This window comes from Schistocerca nitens, chromosome 5 (genome assembly GCF_023898315.1).
Source record: "Schistocerca nitens isolate TAMUIC-IGC-003100 chromosome 5, iqSchNite1.1, whole genome shotgun sequence".
Lineage (NCBI taxonomy): Eukaryota > Metazoa > Arthropoda > Insecta > Orthoptera > Acrididae > Schistocerca > Schistocerca nitens.
Window position 1 is genome coordinate 508664722 of NC_064618.1, and position 16537 is coordinate 508681258.

The 16537-nt window shown below is 40.9% G+C and overlaps 1 protein-coding gene across 2 annotated transcripts in view; it reads left to right on the top strand.

Annotated features, from left to right (window-relative positions):
* Positions 1–16537, top strand: part of LOC126259913 (guanylate kinase) — a 51240-nt gene that overhangs the window by 16731 nt on the left and 17972 nt on the right. Inside the window, exons 3-5 of one of the 2 annotated variants that reach the window (XM_049957003.1) lie at positions 7357–7550; positions 7666–7933; positions 15523–15746. In XM_049957003.1, coding sequence (XP_049812960.1) covers positions 7472–7550; positions 7666–7933; positions 15523–15746 — 571 coding nt within the window. In that variant the 5' untranslated portion in view covers positions 7357–7471. The remainder of the gene's footprint in view (positions 1–7356; positions 7551–7665; positions 7934–15522; positions 15747–16537) is intronic. The other variant, XM_049957005.1, reaches the window with a different exon arrangement.

The following is a 16537-nucleotide window of genomic DNA, read 5'->3' on the forward strand; positions in this document are numbered from 1 at the left end:
AAATTAGGTAGGTTGATCAGGTAAATAATGAGGAAGTACTGAATCAAATTGGGAAGGAAAGATAGCTCAATTTGACTAAAAGAAGGGGTTGGTTGATTAGTCACATCCTGTGGCATCAAGGAATATTAAGAGTTGGGGGGCAGTGGTAAAAATGTAGAGGAAGACCAAGTACATGGGTTCAAATGGATGTAGCTTTCAGTGGTTATGCAGAGATGAAAAGGCTTGTGCAGTAGAAAACTGCATCAGACCATCCTTTGAACCGACAACCACAACAATAACATCATCATCTTATATGAGTTGTTGCATAATCCTCTTATAAAATTAAAAAAAAATCAAGCACAAATTATACATATCATCTACATTATTCAGACATGTGTAGGTATAATGTTATTGACATTGTAGTAGCTTTCACCTAAGTTTATGCATTATTTTACATTTAGTTTTGTTTAACATGAACTAAAATTTGTCACAGGAAGTCATGATATTTCATAAATCTTTCTGAATGTCACAACCAGCCCCATCTGAAATCGCATTAAATATTGCCATCGATGAACAATATGAAACAATTTATGGTACTATTCACTATGTCATTTATGCATATTGTTAATGTCAATGTTGTATTTGCTCAAAAAGCACTGCATATTTAATTTTACCTGACAGGAAATTCATGTACCAGATGGATGTTGGATTAGATATTACATAAACCTGTACTTAATTAATTATATGCAGTTGTGTAGTAAACCTTTTGAAAGTCAAGGAATGCAGCACCCATCTGATCACACTTCTCTATAGCCTTCGCAAGTTTGTAGTCAGAGTGAGTTTTACACAGTTTTTGCTTTTGAAACTCATGCTGATTCCAGTAGAGCAGCTTGTTAGATCAGTATAATCACATTTATGTATAAAATATGTTCCAAAACATCTACAGAAGAATGTTGTTTTGATGTAAGTGTCTGTCTTGTTACACTTTTTTGAAAATAAAAGACACTTTGTCTATCTTTCTGTCAGACAGCATGCAGTAGTGCTGATGCTGTTAGCAGTAAACATAAGTTAGACTACTCTCTAACCTTCATAGGAACTGCAAGGAAATTGGTAAATGGATTCAAACAAGAAAAATGAATTTCATCTCTGTTTTGCTGCTACCACATTTGATCTCTTTTGAAGTACTGAGAGTTTTTGACCATCACACCATTGAAATGAGATACCTGTGTAGACATAATTTGACTTTCAAGTATGTCGAGGTGTTCTCCCATAAACTTTCTTGCTTTTGGCTTCACTTGGCAGACTTGCAAGTTTGGTTTATAAGCAGCTTCTTAGTATTGTCAAACCTCAATCAATACTTGAAGCTTCCTGGCAATAAAACTGTGTGCTGGACAGAGACTATTAACTTGAGACCTTTGCCTATTGCAGGCAAGTGCTCTACTGACTGAGCTAGCCAAGCATGACTCACGACCTGTCCTCACAGCTTCAATTCTACCAGTACCTTGTCTCCTACCTTCCAAACTTGCTGTGGGGATGGGACATGAGTCGTGCTTGGGTAACTCAGTCAGTAGAGCACTTGCCCGCAAAAGGCAAAGGACCCGAGTTTGAGTCTTGGTCCAGCACACAGTTTTAATCTACCAGGAAGTTTCGTATCAGCACACACTCCGCTGCAGAGTGAAAATCTCATTTTCAATCAATACTTATTTGTAAAATACCTCACTAGATTGGTCAGTGCATACTCTTTGAAAAGTGTGCAACAATAGTTAAAATTGCAGTTTATATTCTACATCTTTTTTCAGCAGAACAGACTGTAAGGCAATGACTACAAAAGCTACTTTTGATTTACCTTTCTTAGGTTTTATTTTTAGGTAAATATTACAGTACTGCTGAGGACTATCACAGTCCACAGTGTGGTAGTTGTAACTGAGGAATCTGTTTTTCAGTGATTTACATTGTAAAAACACATATATTGAAAGTTGAAACAACTAAAAGAATAGATATGTATAGCTGTTGTCAATTTCTTAGATTAACCTTTGTCAATTGAATCAGGTGCCATCAATAGTGCATAGAATTAAATGAAGAACAGTGGTGTCTTTAGCTTTGTAAAACCAAAAGAGGGGAGGGTGGAGATTTTGACTGATGTTCTATTTGCATGCCCCAAAAAGACCCTAAATGTGGTAGCTGATTGCACAAATTATACAGGCTTAACCATAACCTGGCATACAATGCAATGTGATGTAGTTCCACCGTTGAGATTTGTCTTCACTGTGCTGAGTTTTATTTTCTCTTTCATTAACTCCGTGTGTCATATACACTTTTGTATACAAAAGCAGGTGCTGTGCTCAGTTCAGTGCTGTGTGCAAATGCAGTGAGGCTAGGTTGGGAGCCAGGGTAACCTGTAAGTGCTGGTTAAGTACCTTCAATTTGTATCAGTTGAGCTATCCTGTCATCCACTGCACCGAGTTTCCTCTTGGAAAGTGTAAATATTATGTCTATTTGCAGAAAGGTATTGAATTTGCAGTGGACTATATTTTCACCTCTCTCTAGTTGCTAAGAAGTTGTTGTTGTTGTTGTTGTTGTAGTCTTCAGTCCAGTGACTGGTTTGATGCAGCTCTCCATGCTACTCTATCCTGTGCAAGCTTCATCTCCCAATACCTACTGCAACCTACATCCTTCTGAATCTGTTTAGTGTATTCATCTCTTGGTCTCCCTCTATGATTTTTACCCTCCACTCTACCCTCCAATACTAAATTGGTGATCCCTTGATGCCTCAGAATATATCCTACCAACCGATCCCTTCTTCTAGTCAAGTTGTGCCACAAACTCGCCTTCTCCCCAATTCTATTCAGTACTTCCTCATTAGTCATGTGATCTACCCACCTAATCTTTAGCATTCTTCTGTAGCACCACATCTCGAAAGCTTCTATTTTCTTCTCGTCCTAACTGTTTATCGTCCATGTTTCACTTCCATACATGGCTACACTCCATACAAATACTTCCAGAAACGACTTCCTGACACTGTAATCTATACTCAATGTTAACAAATTTCTCTTCTTCAGAAACGCTTTCCTTGCCATTGCCAGTCTACATTTTATATCCTCTCTACTTCAACCATCGTGAGTTATTTTGCTCCCAAATAGCAAAACTCATTTACTACTTTAAGCGTCTCACTTCCTAATCTAATTCCCACACCCGATTTAATTCGACTACATTCCATGATCCTCGTTTTGCTTTTGTTGATGTTCATCTTATATCCTCCTTTCAGGACACTGTCCATTCCGTTCAGCTGCTCTTCCAGGTCCTTTGCTGTCTCTGACAGAATTACAATGTCATCGGCGAACCTCAAAGTTTTTATTTCTTCTCCGTGGATTTTAATTCCTACTCTGAACTTTTCTTTTGTTTCCTTTACTGCTTGCTCAATATACAGATTAAATAACATTGGGGATAGGCTACAACCCTGTCTCACTCCCTTCCCAACCACTGCTTCCCTTTCATGCCCCTCGACTCTTATAACTGCCATCTGGTTTCTGTACAAATTATAAATAGCCTTTCGCTCCCTGTATTTTACCCCTGCCACCTTCAGAATATGAAAGAAAGTATTCCAATCAACATTGTCAAAAGCTTTCTCTAAGTCTACAAATGCTAGAAACGTAGGTTTGCCTTTGCTTAATCTATTCTCTAAGATAAATCATAGGGTCAGTATTGCCTACGTGTTCCAACATTTCTACAGAATCCAAACTGATCTTCCCCAAGGTCGGCTTCTACCAGTTTTTCCATTTGTCTGTAAAGAATCCGTGTTAGTATTTTGCAGTCGTGGCTTATTAAACTGATAGTTCAGTAATTTTCACATCTGTCAGCACCTGCTTTCTTTGGGATTGGAATTATTGTATTCTTCATGAAGTCTGACGGTATTTCGCCTGTCTCATACATCTTGCTCACCAGGTGGTAGAGTTTTGTCAGAGCTGGCTCTTCCAAGGCTATCAGTAGTTCTAATGGAACGTCGTCTACTCCCGGGGCCTTGTTTCGACTTAGGTCTTTCAGTGCTCTGTCAAACTCTTCACGCAGTATCATATCTCCCATTTCATCTTCTACCTCCTCTTCCATTTCCATAATATTGTCCTCAAGAACAGGCTAAGAAGTATAGGGGCAAAACTACTTCTTTCCTCCAACCGACAGTGACAGTATCTTATATCCTCAGTTTATTTGACTTTTTGTACTTGTTCCCTTTGTCAATACTTGTTTTCCTTTTATATCAACAATATAAGGAGATTGCTAGTCACCATAAAGATGACATGTTGAGCTGCAGACAGACACAACAAAAAGACTGTTACACAATTTACATCCTGCCAAAGACGTCTTCAGAAAAGCACACACACACACACACACACACACACACACACACATTCATTCATTCATTCTCACATGCGAGCATACCTTACACACACACGACTGCCATATCTTACATCTCAGACCGGAATGCAACTGTCACATTGAACGAAAGCAGCAATCTCGGAGGGGGCGGGGAGGGGAAAGGGATAGCAGGGTCCGTTTGGGGGGGGGGGGGGGAAGAGTGCTGCATAGCAGTCTGTGCAGGGGATAGATGGGCTCAGGGCCAAGACATCCTATCCTTGTTCCTTCACAACCTCAACACTTTATCTCTCACCCGATTCACCTGGTTGGTCTTAACCCAGCGTGCCACCTTCCTGGACTTTGGAACTGTCAGAGGAAAGAAATTCATTCACATTTATGCCCATGTTAAACCCACCAATGACCAACAGTACCTGCATTTTGATAGCTGTCATCCCTTTCACACCAAAAAATCTCTGACCTGCAGCCTGGGCACCCTACAGTGACAAAACTCCATTGCTCAGTATGCTGAAGGTCTCACCAAGGCCTTCACAAACAGGTATTATTCCTCAGACCTAGTCTGCAAACAGATCTCCCATGCCATTTTCCCCCAAACCCCCAGTCCTCTCACTGCCCCCCCAGAAACAGCTGCAAAGGAGTGTCCCTTTCATTACCCAATACCACTCCAGACTGGGCCATCTGAAGCACATCCTTTGTCAAGGCTTTAATTCCTTATCATCATGCTCTGAAATAAGTGACATCTTAACCAAGATCCTTCCCACCTCTCCTAAAGTGGTGCTCCTTTGCCAACCCAAGCTCCATAACATTGTAGTCCAACTTTGTGCCACTCCCAGTCCCAACCCTTTGCCACAGAATCATATTCCTGTGGAAGATCCAGGTGCAAGACCTGCCCAATTCACCCACCCAGCACTTCCTATTCCAATCCTGTCACAGGCTTGCCTTACCTCATCAGAGGCCAGGCCATCTGTGAAAGCAGCTGTGTCATATAACAGCTCTGCTGCAAACTCATTGCACAGCTTTTTATATTGGTATGACTACCAACCAGCTGTCCACCAAGATAACTGGCCACCGCCAAACTGTGACCAAGGGTAAAGTAGACCACCGTGTGGCACAACATGCAGCTGGACATAATATGCTTGATTTCAATGGCTGCTTCACAACCCAGGCCATCTGGACCCTCCCCTCCACCACCGGCTTTCCTGAACTGTACAGACGGGAGTTATTCTTTCAACATATTCTCCACTTCTGAAACTATCCTGGCCTCGAAATACAGTAACCTATTGTCCCCACGCCATCCACCCAAAAGTTTCTGTCTCCTCTCTGCTATGATCTCCTCTCTGTTCACATTCACTTAACCTGATTGTGTGCCGTCCTATGACAGTGCACCCATCTGTCTTTCCATTTCCCTGTTCCTCTCCTTTTTGGCTCCCCCCCCCCCCTCCCCCTTTCCCCACTTCCCAACCCCTCAGCCTCCCAATGCTGTACCTTGTAATCGTGTCTTCCCTCCATCTAGTTCCTGCACGCACTGTGACACAGCACTCTTCTCTCCCCCCAACTGTACCCTGCTATCCTTCCCCTTCCGCACACTCTTCAGGTTGCTGCTGTCATTCAGTGTGACAGTTGCATTCGGATCCAAGCTGCCGGAGATGGCTGTCATGTGTGCTTGCTTGTGTGAATGAATGTTTGTGTGTTTTCTTTTCTGGTGAAGGCTGTGATTGAAGCTAAATGTGTAACAGTTATGCCATTGTGCTTTTCTGCAACTCAACATGTCATGTTTATGGTGAGTAGCAATCTATCCTTTTCCTTATATTGTTGATATTCCAACCTGGAGTGTCCATTGCTTGTTTTCCTTTTGACATTTCTCTGACACAGAAAGACAATAAAAAAAAAAAATCTGGAGACAAATCTACAACTGATCTCAGTTTCCATGTACGGACTACAGTCTCACACTTGGTATCCTGCAGTTGTTTGGTTTTCCTCTTCTTGTTGATTACACCCAATTTTTCCATTTTGTTATATAGAGATATAATAATAATAATAATAATAATAATAATAATAATAATAATAATAATCTTGCCAAGTGACCTAATCTAGCTACCTCTCTTTTTGTCAAAACAGTTACTTTACAGGCATAGTCCTGGTGTCTTCTGGAAAAGAATAATATAGCAGTCTGTTGCAAATTAACCAACCAACTGTTGATAAACCATTAACAGTGGTATAACCTGTGTGTGAGAAGAATAAAAAGTAGTATAGTTCATGTAGCCTTCATCTCCGCCGAAGTGGCTTCAACTAGAAAGACTTGCACCAGGCGATCCGCCTATCTGACGGGAGACCCTAGCCACACGACATTATTATTATTTATCTCATTTTATTTAGAGTGCCCTATATAATAATAGTTATCTTTTTCATTTCATTCCAGGAATGATACTCTTATATTAATCAAAATTTTAATTCTTGGCACGCGAAAAGCTATGTATGTTCAAGATGCTAAAGTTAAATGTCCTGCATAACATGACTATGTAGCTGACATGTTTGAGTTTCCTATATAAATATATAACTGAGTTTCGTATATAATTCCCACTAAGTATTACAGTATCAACTATTCTGAAGAACATTGTGTATTTACTAATCCTTGCCCCCTCACTGTTTTTATGATGTTTGCATTGCTTTTACTGTTGGTGATGTCTGTCTGTGCCTGCCCTGTAATTCCTTTTGTCCCCCTTTTTTATCTGACCCATCTTTTTCATTAAAATTGCTACGATTTATAAATCACATTTAGTACTCTGCTGTATACAGGGCTGTATATGATTGCTTTTGTCATGACACTCGTGCAGTTTCAGATATGTTCACGTAACTAAACTAACACTTACCTCTGCCATTTGCATCAACACTTTCCAAATCTTTAAACAGGTCCATACTTTTTATATTACAGAATGTTATATATATGGAATATCAATGAGAATGTTTTGGTTACTTGATATGTTTTGAAAAGTATGTATTTGATTAAAGGGATCTCACTGAAGAGGATGCCTTGGTATTCTCATCATAAATTTTTTAGTGGTATACCATCGGTATGGGTCAAGCTTTAATAAACTAAAGTGCACCACTTCTTAAAAAAACAAGAATGTCAGTTGTATTTGTGAACCTTTCAAAAATATGCTTAAATTTTTTGCAAAACAAGATCTCATTTACGAAGCAATTAGGTATGTAAACCATTGCTCTCATGAATATTTATTTGATTGTTATGGTCTTCTGTCTACAATACAAAACAGTATATCTGATGCTGAGACATTATAAGATGTCCTTTCTTTGTTACAGTTTATAACACAATGGTGAAAGAAAATCCAAAGGCCATGGTGATATGTGGCCCATCTGGATGTGGAAAATCAACTCTATTGAAGAAGCTATTTGATGAATTTCCAGATAAGTTTGGTTTTTCTGTGTCTCACACAACACGAAGTCCTCGTAGTGGGGAAGTGGATGGTGTACACTATAATTTTACAACAAAAGAGGCAATGAAAGCTGCAATCAACAATGGAGAGTTTCTTGAGTCTGCAGAATACAACCATAATCTGTATGGAACAAGGTACAGCATGTTTAGAGAAATCAAGAAATAAATTAAAAGACATTCCTTTTTTACAAATAATAAATAGTTCAGTACTGAATGCTGAACAGCATTTTATATTTCAGCAGTCTTGTCTCTGCCAGCCAACAGTCATCCAATATTTCTTACATTACTAGTGCACACAAATAAAATAAAATCAGTGAAGCTTGATTAGGATATCTAGCCTGAAATCTTATATAATTCTGATGTGTTTTCTCTTTCTTGCACCAACAAGAAGTTAAGATATTTCTTTAACATCACAACACGTTATTCTTTACTATCTGGAAGGTATTGTTGTTAGGATCAAACCATGTTGCATAAAAAAAACAAACACACACACACACAAACAGATTCCAGTTTTCTTTGTCTGCCTGTAAGCCATTTGTTGTTGTTGTGGTCTTCAGTCCTGAGACTGGTTTGATGCAGCTCTCCATGCTACCCTATCCTGTGCAAGCTTCTTCATCTCCCAGTACTTACTGATCTCTTGGTCTCCCTCTACGATTTTTACCCTCCACGCTGCCCTCCAATGCTAAATTTGTGATCCCTTGATGCCTCAGAACATGTCCTACTAACCGGTCCCTTCTTTTTGTCAAGCTGTGCCACAAACTCCTCTTCTCCCCAATTCTATTCAATACTTCATCATTAGTTATGTGATCTACCCATCTAATCTTCAGCATTCTTCTGTAACACCACATTTCGAAAGCTTCTATTCTCTTCTTGCCCAAACTATTTATCGTCCATGTTTCACTTCCATACATGGCTACACTCCATACAAATACACTCCTGGAAATGGAAAAAAGAACACATTGACACCGGTGTGTCAGACCCACCATACTTGCTCCGGATACTGCGAGAGGGCTGTACAAGCAATGATCACACGCACGGCACAGCGGACACACCAGGAACCATGGTGTTGGCCGTCGAATGGCGCTAGCTGCGCAGCATTTGTGCACCGCCGCCGTCAGTGTCAGCCAGTTTGCCGTGGCATACGGAGCTCCATCGCAGTCTTTAACACTGGTAGCATGCCGCGACAGCGTGGACGTGAACCGTATTTGCAGTTGACGGACTTTGAGCGAGGGCGTATAGTGGGCATGCGGGAGGCCGGGTGGACGTACCGCCGAATTGCTCAACACGTGGGGCGTGAGGTCTCCACAGTACTAGAGATGGGCAAACTGAAACACGTAACTGTTTCGAAGCAAATGAAACAGTACAATGTAATGTTTCGATACTCCGTTTCGAAACAGTGAAACAGTTTGTATTTTGTAATTTAATAAACCTACACATTTTATCATCTTAAATGTCTACTGTATAAGTATGTCCATATAAACACGAATGAGGTTCGAGAGCGCTAATCATATCGCAGAAAAGTACGAAACTATCACTTAGGCGTCTTGGCAGTTTCGTATTTCATGCAGCGAATGCGCTGCTTTCGTCTCGTGTGACTTTCATACTTTTCAATTGGCTGAGGACAGCCATAGCTGAAGACAGAAGAACCACCACGAACGGAACTGGAGGTGGGAGCAAACTGCAGAAACAACGGTTATGCTACAGGGATTCCCACATTCCGCTAGTATGGGTAATATACCCATCCTGCTAATTTCCATGCACACAAAGGGAATCATTGTGGATAATAGGCACAGTGACTATAGCCTCACAAATAATGCCAAATAATTCGAATAAATAACAAAACATAACAGAAAAAAATTTTGTCTTTCAAGGTGTTTCGAACCGTTACTATAAATTCACCATGCTTCCCAGCCCTTCCCGTTCACCATTACACTATCAGTGATATGTCAAACAGATTGCTTGCAATTATACCTACATCAAATTTGTATATATGTCTAATAACTGTCACTCTAAGCCTTTTTTTATTCACAATATTGTAGGCTTACTTGCGTTTCTTAATATGATTACTGTTCATGAACAGAGAAGCGTATGTTATAAAAAAGTGTAATTTAACTGAATGATTTTCACATATTTATTATTTTGAATGTGAATAATATGCGTTGTTTTTTTGTTTGGTTAGTGTTTATAAAACAGACGTTACGCCATTTCGGGATAGAACAGTCAGCTAGAAACGAAGCTTTATTTTCGGATATCTTCATGCTATTGCTTGTCAAAAAGATTTCGACACTCTTGAAAGTGTTTCACGAAGTGGTATGTTGTGTTTCAGTACCTGTGCCGAGTCCGAATCTCGTCCGACACAGAGCGGAATGAAACATCACTGTTTCGATACAATTAGTCCGTTCCAAGCACAGGTGGACTGAAACAGCCTTATTTTGAAACAACGATACAGTTTCTGTGTCTGGCTCGAGATCGAATCTGGTCCGGTTATCCGAGACAGGGGCGGAATGAAACACCACTGTTTCGAAACAGTGAACCACAGCCGTTCCGAAACACTGAAACAGTTCCACGTATCGATACACTGTATCGAAACATAGAAACAGTGGCCAAGTCTACACAGTACATCGATGTTGTCGCCAGTGGTCGGCGGAAGGTGCACGTGCCCGTCGACCTGGGACCGGACCGCAGCGACGCACGGATGCACGCCAAGACCGTAGGATCCTACGCAGTGCCGTAGGGGACCGCACCGCCACTTCCCAGCAAATTAGGGACACTGTTGCTCCTGGGGTATAGGCGAGGACCATTCGCAACCGTCTCCATGAAGCTGGGCTACGGTCCCGCACACTGTTAGGCCGTCTTCCGCTCACGCCCCAACATCGTGCAGCCCGCCTCCAGTGGTGTCGCGACAGGCGTGAATGGAGGGACGAATGGAGACGTGTCGTCTTCAGCAATGAGAGTCGCTTCTGCCTTGGTGCCAATGATGGTCGTATGCGTGTTTGGCGCCGTGCAGGTGAGCGCCACAATCAGGACTGCATACGACCGAGGCACACAGGGCCAACACCCGGCATCATGGTGTGGGGAGCGATCTCCTACACTGGCCGTACACCACTGGTGATCGTCGAGGGGACACTGAATAGTGCACGGTACATCCAAACCGTCATCGAACCCATCGTTCTACCATTCCTAGACCGGCAAGGGAACTTGCTGTTCCAACAGGACAATGCACGTCCGCATGTATCCCGTGCCACCCAACGTGCTCTAGAAGGTGTAAGTCAACTACCCTGGCCAGCAAGATCTCCGGATCTGTCCCCCATTGAGCATGTTTGGGACTGGATGAAGCGTCGTCTCACGCGGTCTGCACGTCCAGCACGAACGCTGGTCCAACTGAGGCGCCAGGTGGAAATGACATGGCAAGCCGTTCCACAGGACTACATCCAGCATCTCTACGATCGTCTCCATGGGAGAATAGCAGCCTGCATTGCTGCGAAAGGTGGATATACACTGTACTAGTGCCGACATTGTGCATGCTCTGTTGCCTGTGTCTATGTGCCTGTGGTTCTGTCAGTGTGATCATGTGATGTATCTGACCCCAGGAATGTGTCAATAAAGTTTCCCCTTCCTGGGACAATGAATTCACGGTGTTCTTATTTCAATTTCCAGGAGTGTACTTTCAGAAACGACTTCCTGACACTTAAATCTATACTCGATGTTAACAAATTTCTCTTCTTCATAAACGCTTTCCTTGCCATTGCCAGTCTACATTTTATATCTTCTCTACTTTGACCACCGTGAGTTATTTTGCTCCCCAAATAGCAAAACCCATTTACTACTTTTTAAGTGTCTCATTTCCTAATCTAATTCCCTCAGCATCACCCGACTTAATTCGACTACATTCCATTATCCTCGTTTTGCTTTTGTTGATGTTCATCTTATATCCTCCTTTCAAGACACTGTCCATTCCGTTCAACTGCTCTTCCAAGTCCTTTGCAGTCTCTGACAAAATTACAATGTCATCGGCAAACCTCAACGTTTTTATTTCTTCTCCATGGACTTTAATACCTACTCCAAACTTTTCTTTTGTTTCCTTTACTGCTTGCTCAATATACAGATGGAATAACATCGGGGATAGGCTACAACCCTGTCTCACTCCCTTCCCAACCACTGCTTCCCTTTCATACCCCTCCACTCTTATAACTGCCATCTGGTTTCTGTACAAATTGTAAATAGCCTTTCACTCCCTGTATTTTACCCGTGCCACTTTTAGAATTTGAAAGAGAGTATTCCAGTCAACATTGTCAAAAGCTTTCTCTAAGTCTACAAATGCTGGAAACGTAGGTTTGCCTTTCCTTAACCTAGCTTCTAAGATAAGTTGTAGGGTCAGTATTGCCTCACATGTGCCAATATTTCTACAGAATCCAAACTGATCTTCCCCGAGGTCGGCTTCTACCAGTTTTTCCATTCTTCTGTAAAGAATTCGTGTTAGTGTTTTGCAGCTGTGACTTATTAAACGGGTAGTTCGGTAATTTTCACACCTGTCACCACCTGCTTTCTTTGGGATTGGAATTATTGTATTCTTCATGAAGTCTGAGGGTATTTCGCCTGTCTCACACATCTTGCTCACCAGATGGTAGAGTTTTGTCAGGACTGGCTCTCCCAAGGCTGTCAGTAGTTCTAATGAAATGTTGTCTACTCCCGGGGCCTTGTTTCGACTTAGGTCTTTCAGTGCTCTGTAAAATTCTTCACGCAGTATCATATCTCCTATTTCATCTTCATCTACATCCTCTTCCATTTCCATAATATTGTCCTCAAGTACATCGCCCTTGTATAGACCCTCTATATACTCCTTCCACCTTTCTGCTTTCCCTTCTTTTATTAGAACTGGGTTTCCATCTGAGCTCTTGATATTCATACAAGTGGTTCTCTTTTCTGCAAAGTTCTCTTTAATGTTCCTGTAGGCAGTATCTATCTTACCCCTAGTGAGATAAGCCTCTACATCCTTACATTTGTCCTCTAGCCATCCCTTCTTAGCCATTTTGCACTTCCTGTCGATCTCGTTTTTGAGATGTTTGTATTCCTTTTTGCCTTCTTCATTTACTGCATTTTTATATTTTTTCCTTTCATCAATTAAATTCAATATTTCTTCTGGTACCCTAGGATTTCTGCTAGCCCTCGTCTATTTACCTACTTGATCCTCTGCTTCCTTCACTACTTCATCCCTCAGAGCTAACCATTCTTCTTCTACTGTACTTCTTTCCCCCATTCCTGTCAATTGTTCCCTTATGCTCTCCCTGAAACCCTGTACAACCTCTGGTTTAGTCAGTTTATCCAGGTCCCATCTCATTAAATTCCCACCTTTTTGCAGTTTCTTCAGTTTTAATCTACAGTTCATAACAATTAGATTGTGGTCAGAGTCCACATCTGCCCCTGGAAATGTCTTACAATTTAAAACCTGGTTCCTAAATCTCTGTCGTACCATTATATAATCTATCTGATACCTTCTAGTATCTCCAGGATTTTTCCATGTATACAACCTTCTTTCATGATTCTTGAACCAAGTGTTAGCTATGATTAAGTTATGCTCAGTGCAAAACTCTACCAGGCGTCTTCCTCTTTCATTTCTTAGCCCCAATCCATATTCACCTACTTTGTTTCCTTCTCTCCCTTTTCCTACTCCCGAATTCGTCACCCATGACTATTAAATTTTTATCTCCCTTCACTACCTGAATAATTTCTTTTATCTCATCATACATTTCATCAATTTCTTCATCATCTGCTGATCTAGTTGGCATATAGACTTTTACTACTGTAGTAGACTTGGGCTTTGTGTCTATCTTGGCCACAATAATGCGTTCACTATGCTGTTTGTAGTAGCTTACCCGCACTCCTATTTTCTTATTCATTATTAAACCTACTCCTGCATTACCCTTATTTGATTTTGTATTTATAACCCTGTGTTCACCTGACCAAAAGTCTTGTTCCTCCTGCCACCGAACTTCACTAATTCCCACTATATCCAACTTTAACCTATCCATTTCCCTTTTTAAATTTTCTAACCTACCTGCCCGATTAAGGGATCTGACATTCCACGCTCCGATCCGTAGAACGCCAGTTTTCTTTTTCCTGATAATGACGTCCTCTTGAGTAGTCCCCACCCAGAGATCCGAATGGGGGACTATTTTACCTCCAGAATATTTTACCCAAGAGGACGCCATCATCATTTAACCATACAGTAAAGCTGCATGCCCTCGGGAAAAATTACGGCCGTAGTTTCCCCTTGCTTTCAGCCATTCTCAGTACCAGCACAGCAAGGCCGTTTTGGTTAGTGTTATATGGCCAGATCAGTCAATCATCCAGACTGTTGCCCCTGCAACTACTGAAAAGGCTGCTGCCCCTCTTCAGGAACCACACGTTTGTCTGGCCTCTCAACAGATACCCCTCAATTGTGGATGCACCTACGGTACAGCCATCTGTATCGGTGAGGCACGCAAGCCTCCCCACCAACGGCAAGGTCCATGGTTCATGGTGGGAGGTAAAGCCATTTACAAAATGGGAATCAGAAGAACAAGTTGAGAAAATTGTGTTATTCTCTAATAACACAAGCTGTGACATTGTTGCGAATAAAACAGTGATCCGTATATAGAAATTCTCTAATAAGTTGAACAGTTAAAATCTTCTGATATGCAGTCATGCTCTCTTCCTGTTTCTTTAAAATAAGAAATGTACTTCTACATGATTGGTGCCTGTTCTTTTGGACATGTGCAAAAGAGCAGATACCATTTCTATGTTTGATCCCATGACTGGACATAGAATATGTTCAGAAAGGAGAAATTCCAATCTCTGCTGCATTTGGGCAATGAAAGAATTCATTGGTGATAAATGTCAAGGTGGTGTGGATGGTTAAGAAACCTGCTTAGTTGGCAGGAGACCCAGGTTTGAATCCTGGCTTTGATACAAATTTTGTTTCCATTGAATTTGTTCATTGCCCAAATGCGGCAGAGACACCAATTTCCCCTTTCTGAATACACAGACTTCTGCTTAAAACATGTGCCAAAATTGTGCCATTCGAACTCAGATAAATTACATTTTCTGTCCTTCTAGTTTATCACACACTCTGAACTTTTTCAAATTGATATGGCCCCACAAATCCTCTTCCTCCCACCTGTCCACACAAGAAAAATACATGTTTTGGATGTGCAAGATGTACATTTTAAGTTAGTAGATTTACTTCTCAAGGAAAAGAAAATACTGTAAATTCAAGGAGCACATAAACATGAAAAGAATTTTAGATTAGCCACTGCATGCTTAAAGAAAGAACAAATTGTGTATTTGGACATTGATAATTACTTTTTAAAGAAGTAAAAAAGATTGTGCTAGCAAGGACTTCTTGGCAAGATTCAAGATTTGAGAAGCACAAATGTAGAGAGAGAGAGAGAGAGGGGTGGAGGGGTCAAGCTGCAGTGCTGGTGCGTGTGTGTGTGTGTGTGTGTGTGTGTGTGTGTTTCTTCTGCATTAGTTAGATTTGAAAAAGGAAACTGAAAGTTTAGAAACATTTTCAATCTTGTTTATGTGCCTCAGTTGTATGGTGTGTTTGTTGCCTTTACACCTTGTATTGATTATATTTATGTGAATGTGTGTTTAATGTGTAGTTGACTTTAAATGTATTCACCACGGAATGGATGTTTGTCCCTCGTATTGCATTTGGTAACATACGTTTATTCGTTTTGCAGCAAAGCAGCTGTTGAAAAAGTGAGCCAGAGTGGTAAGATATGTGTGCTTGATATAGAGATACAAGGTGTGAAACAAATAAAACAAACAAGTTTAAAACCTTTATATGTCTTCATAAAACCACCTTCTTTGAGCACACTTGAAGAACGTCTAAGAGGTCGAGGGACTGAAAGTGAGGAGAGCTTGCAGAGACGCTTGACCATTGCTGCTACGGAACTGGAATATGGTACTATAGTAGTCCATTTCTCATTCATAATTGTTGATGTTATTGTTTTGGAATTTGAACTGTTTTGTTTTTCCTAAAGTAAAGAGAGTTAAAGTATTTCTTATATGATGTATAAAATGAAAAGTAACAACCCAAGGATGTCTGTCAGTGCATAGGTTGAAGAAGAAAGATGAAAGAAAAAAGATATTTACTGTACTTATATAATATAGCTCTGGAAAATTCAGAACTTACTTGTTGCGACTTTTCAGTTTTTCTTAGTCTTCTCTCAGTGGTTGCAACACTAAAGAATGCAGAGTACATTTGTTGGCAAGCCATACAGTTGTGCAATTTCAGCTCAGCTGTTGCCATCGACTTTGCCATATGCAAGCAGCATATCAGTCATTTCAGTATTTATAGAGGGGGTGAACAAAAATGTGGAAACACCACATGTACGACACATTACATCACCTAATAAGATTTAGCAAAACTGTTTGTATTCAAAACAGCTGGCTGTCATCTGAGGAGGGATAAATACTGGTCCTGTATGGTTTCAAGGGAATCTTATACCATTCTTCCTGCAAAATAGTGGCAAGTTCAGATAATGATGGTGGTGGATAGTGATCATGTACCCTTATCTGCAAAGTAGACCAAAAGGCTCAGAAATATTTAGATCTGGTGAGTGGTGGCCAAGGAAGATGCAACAGTTTTTCCTCGTGCACACAAAACCAGTCCTGGTTGTGTGAACAGGAGACCTATCATCTTGAAATACAGCATCCCCTTTGGGCAATAAACTTTGTACAATGGGATGGACC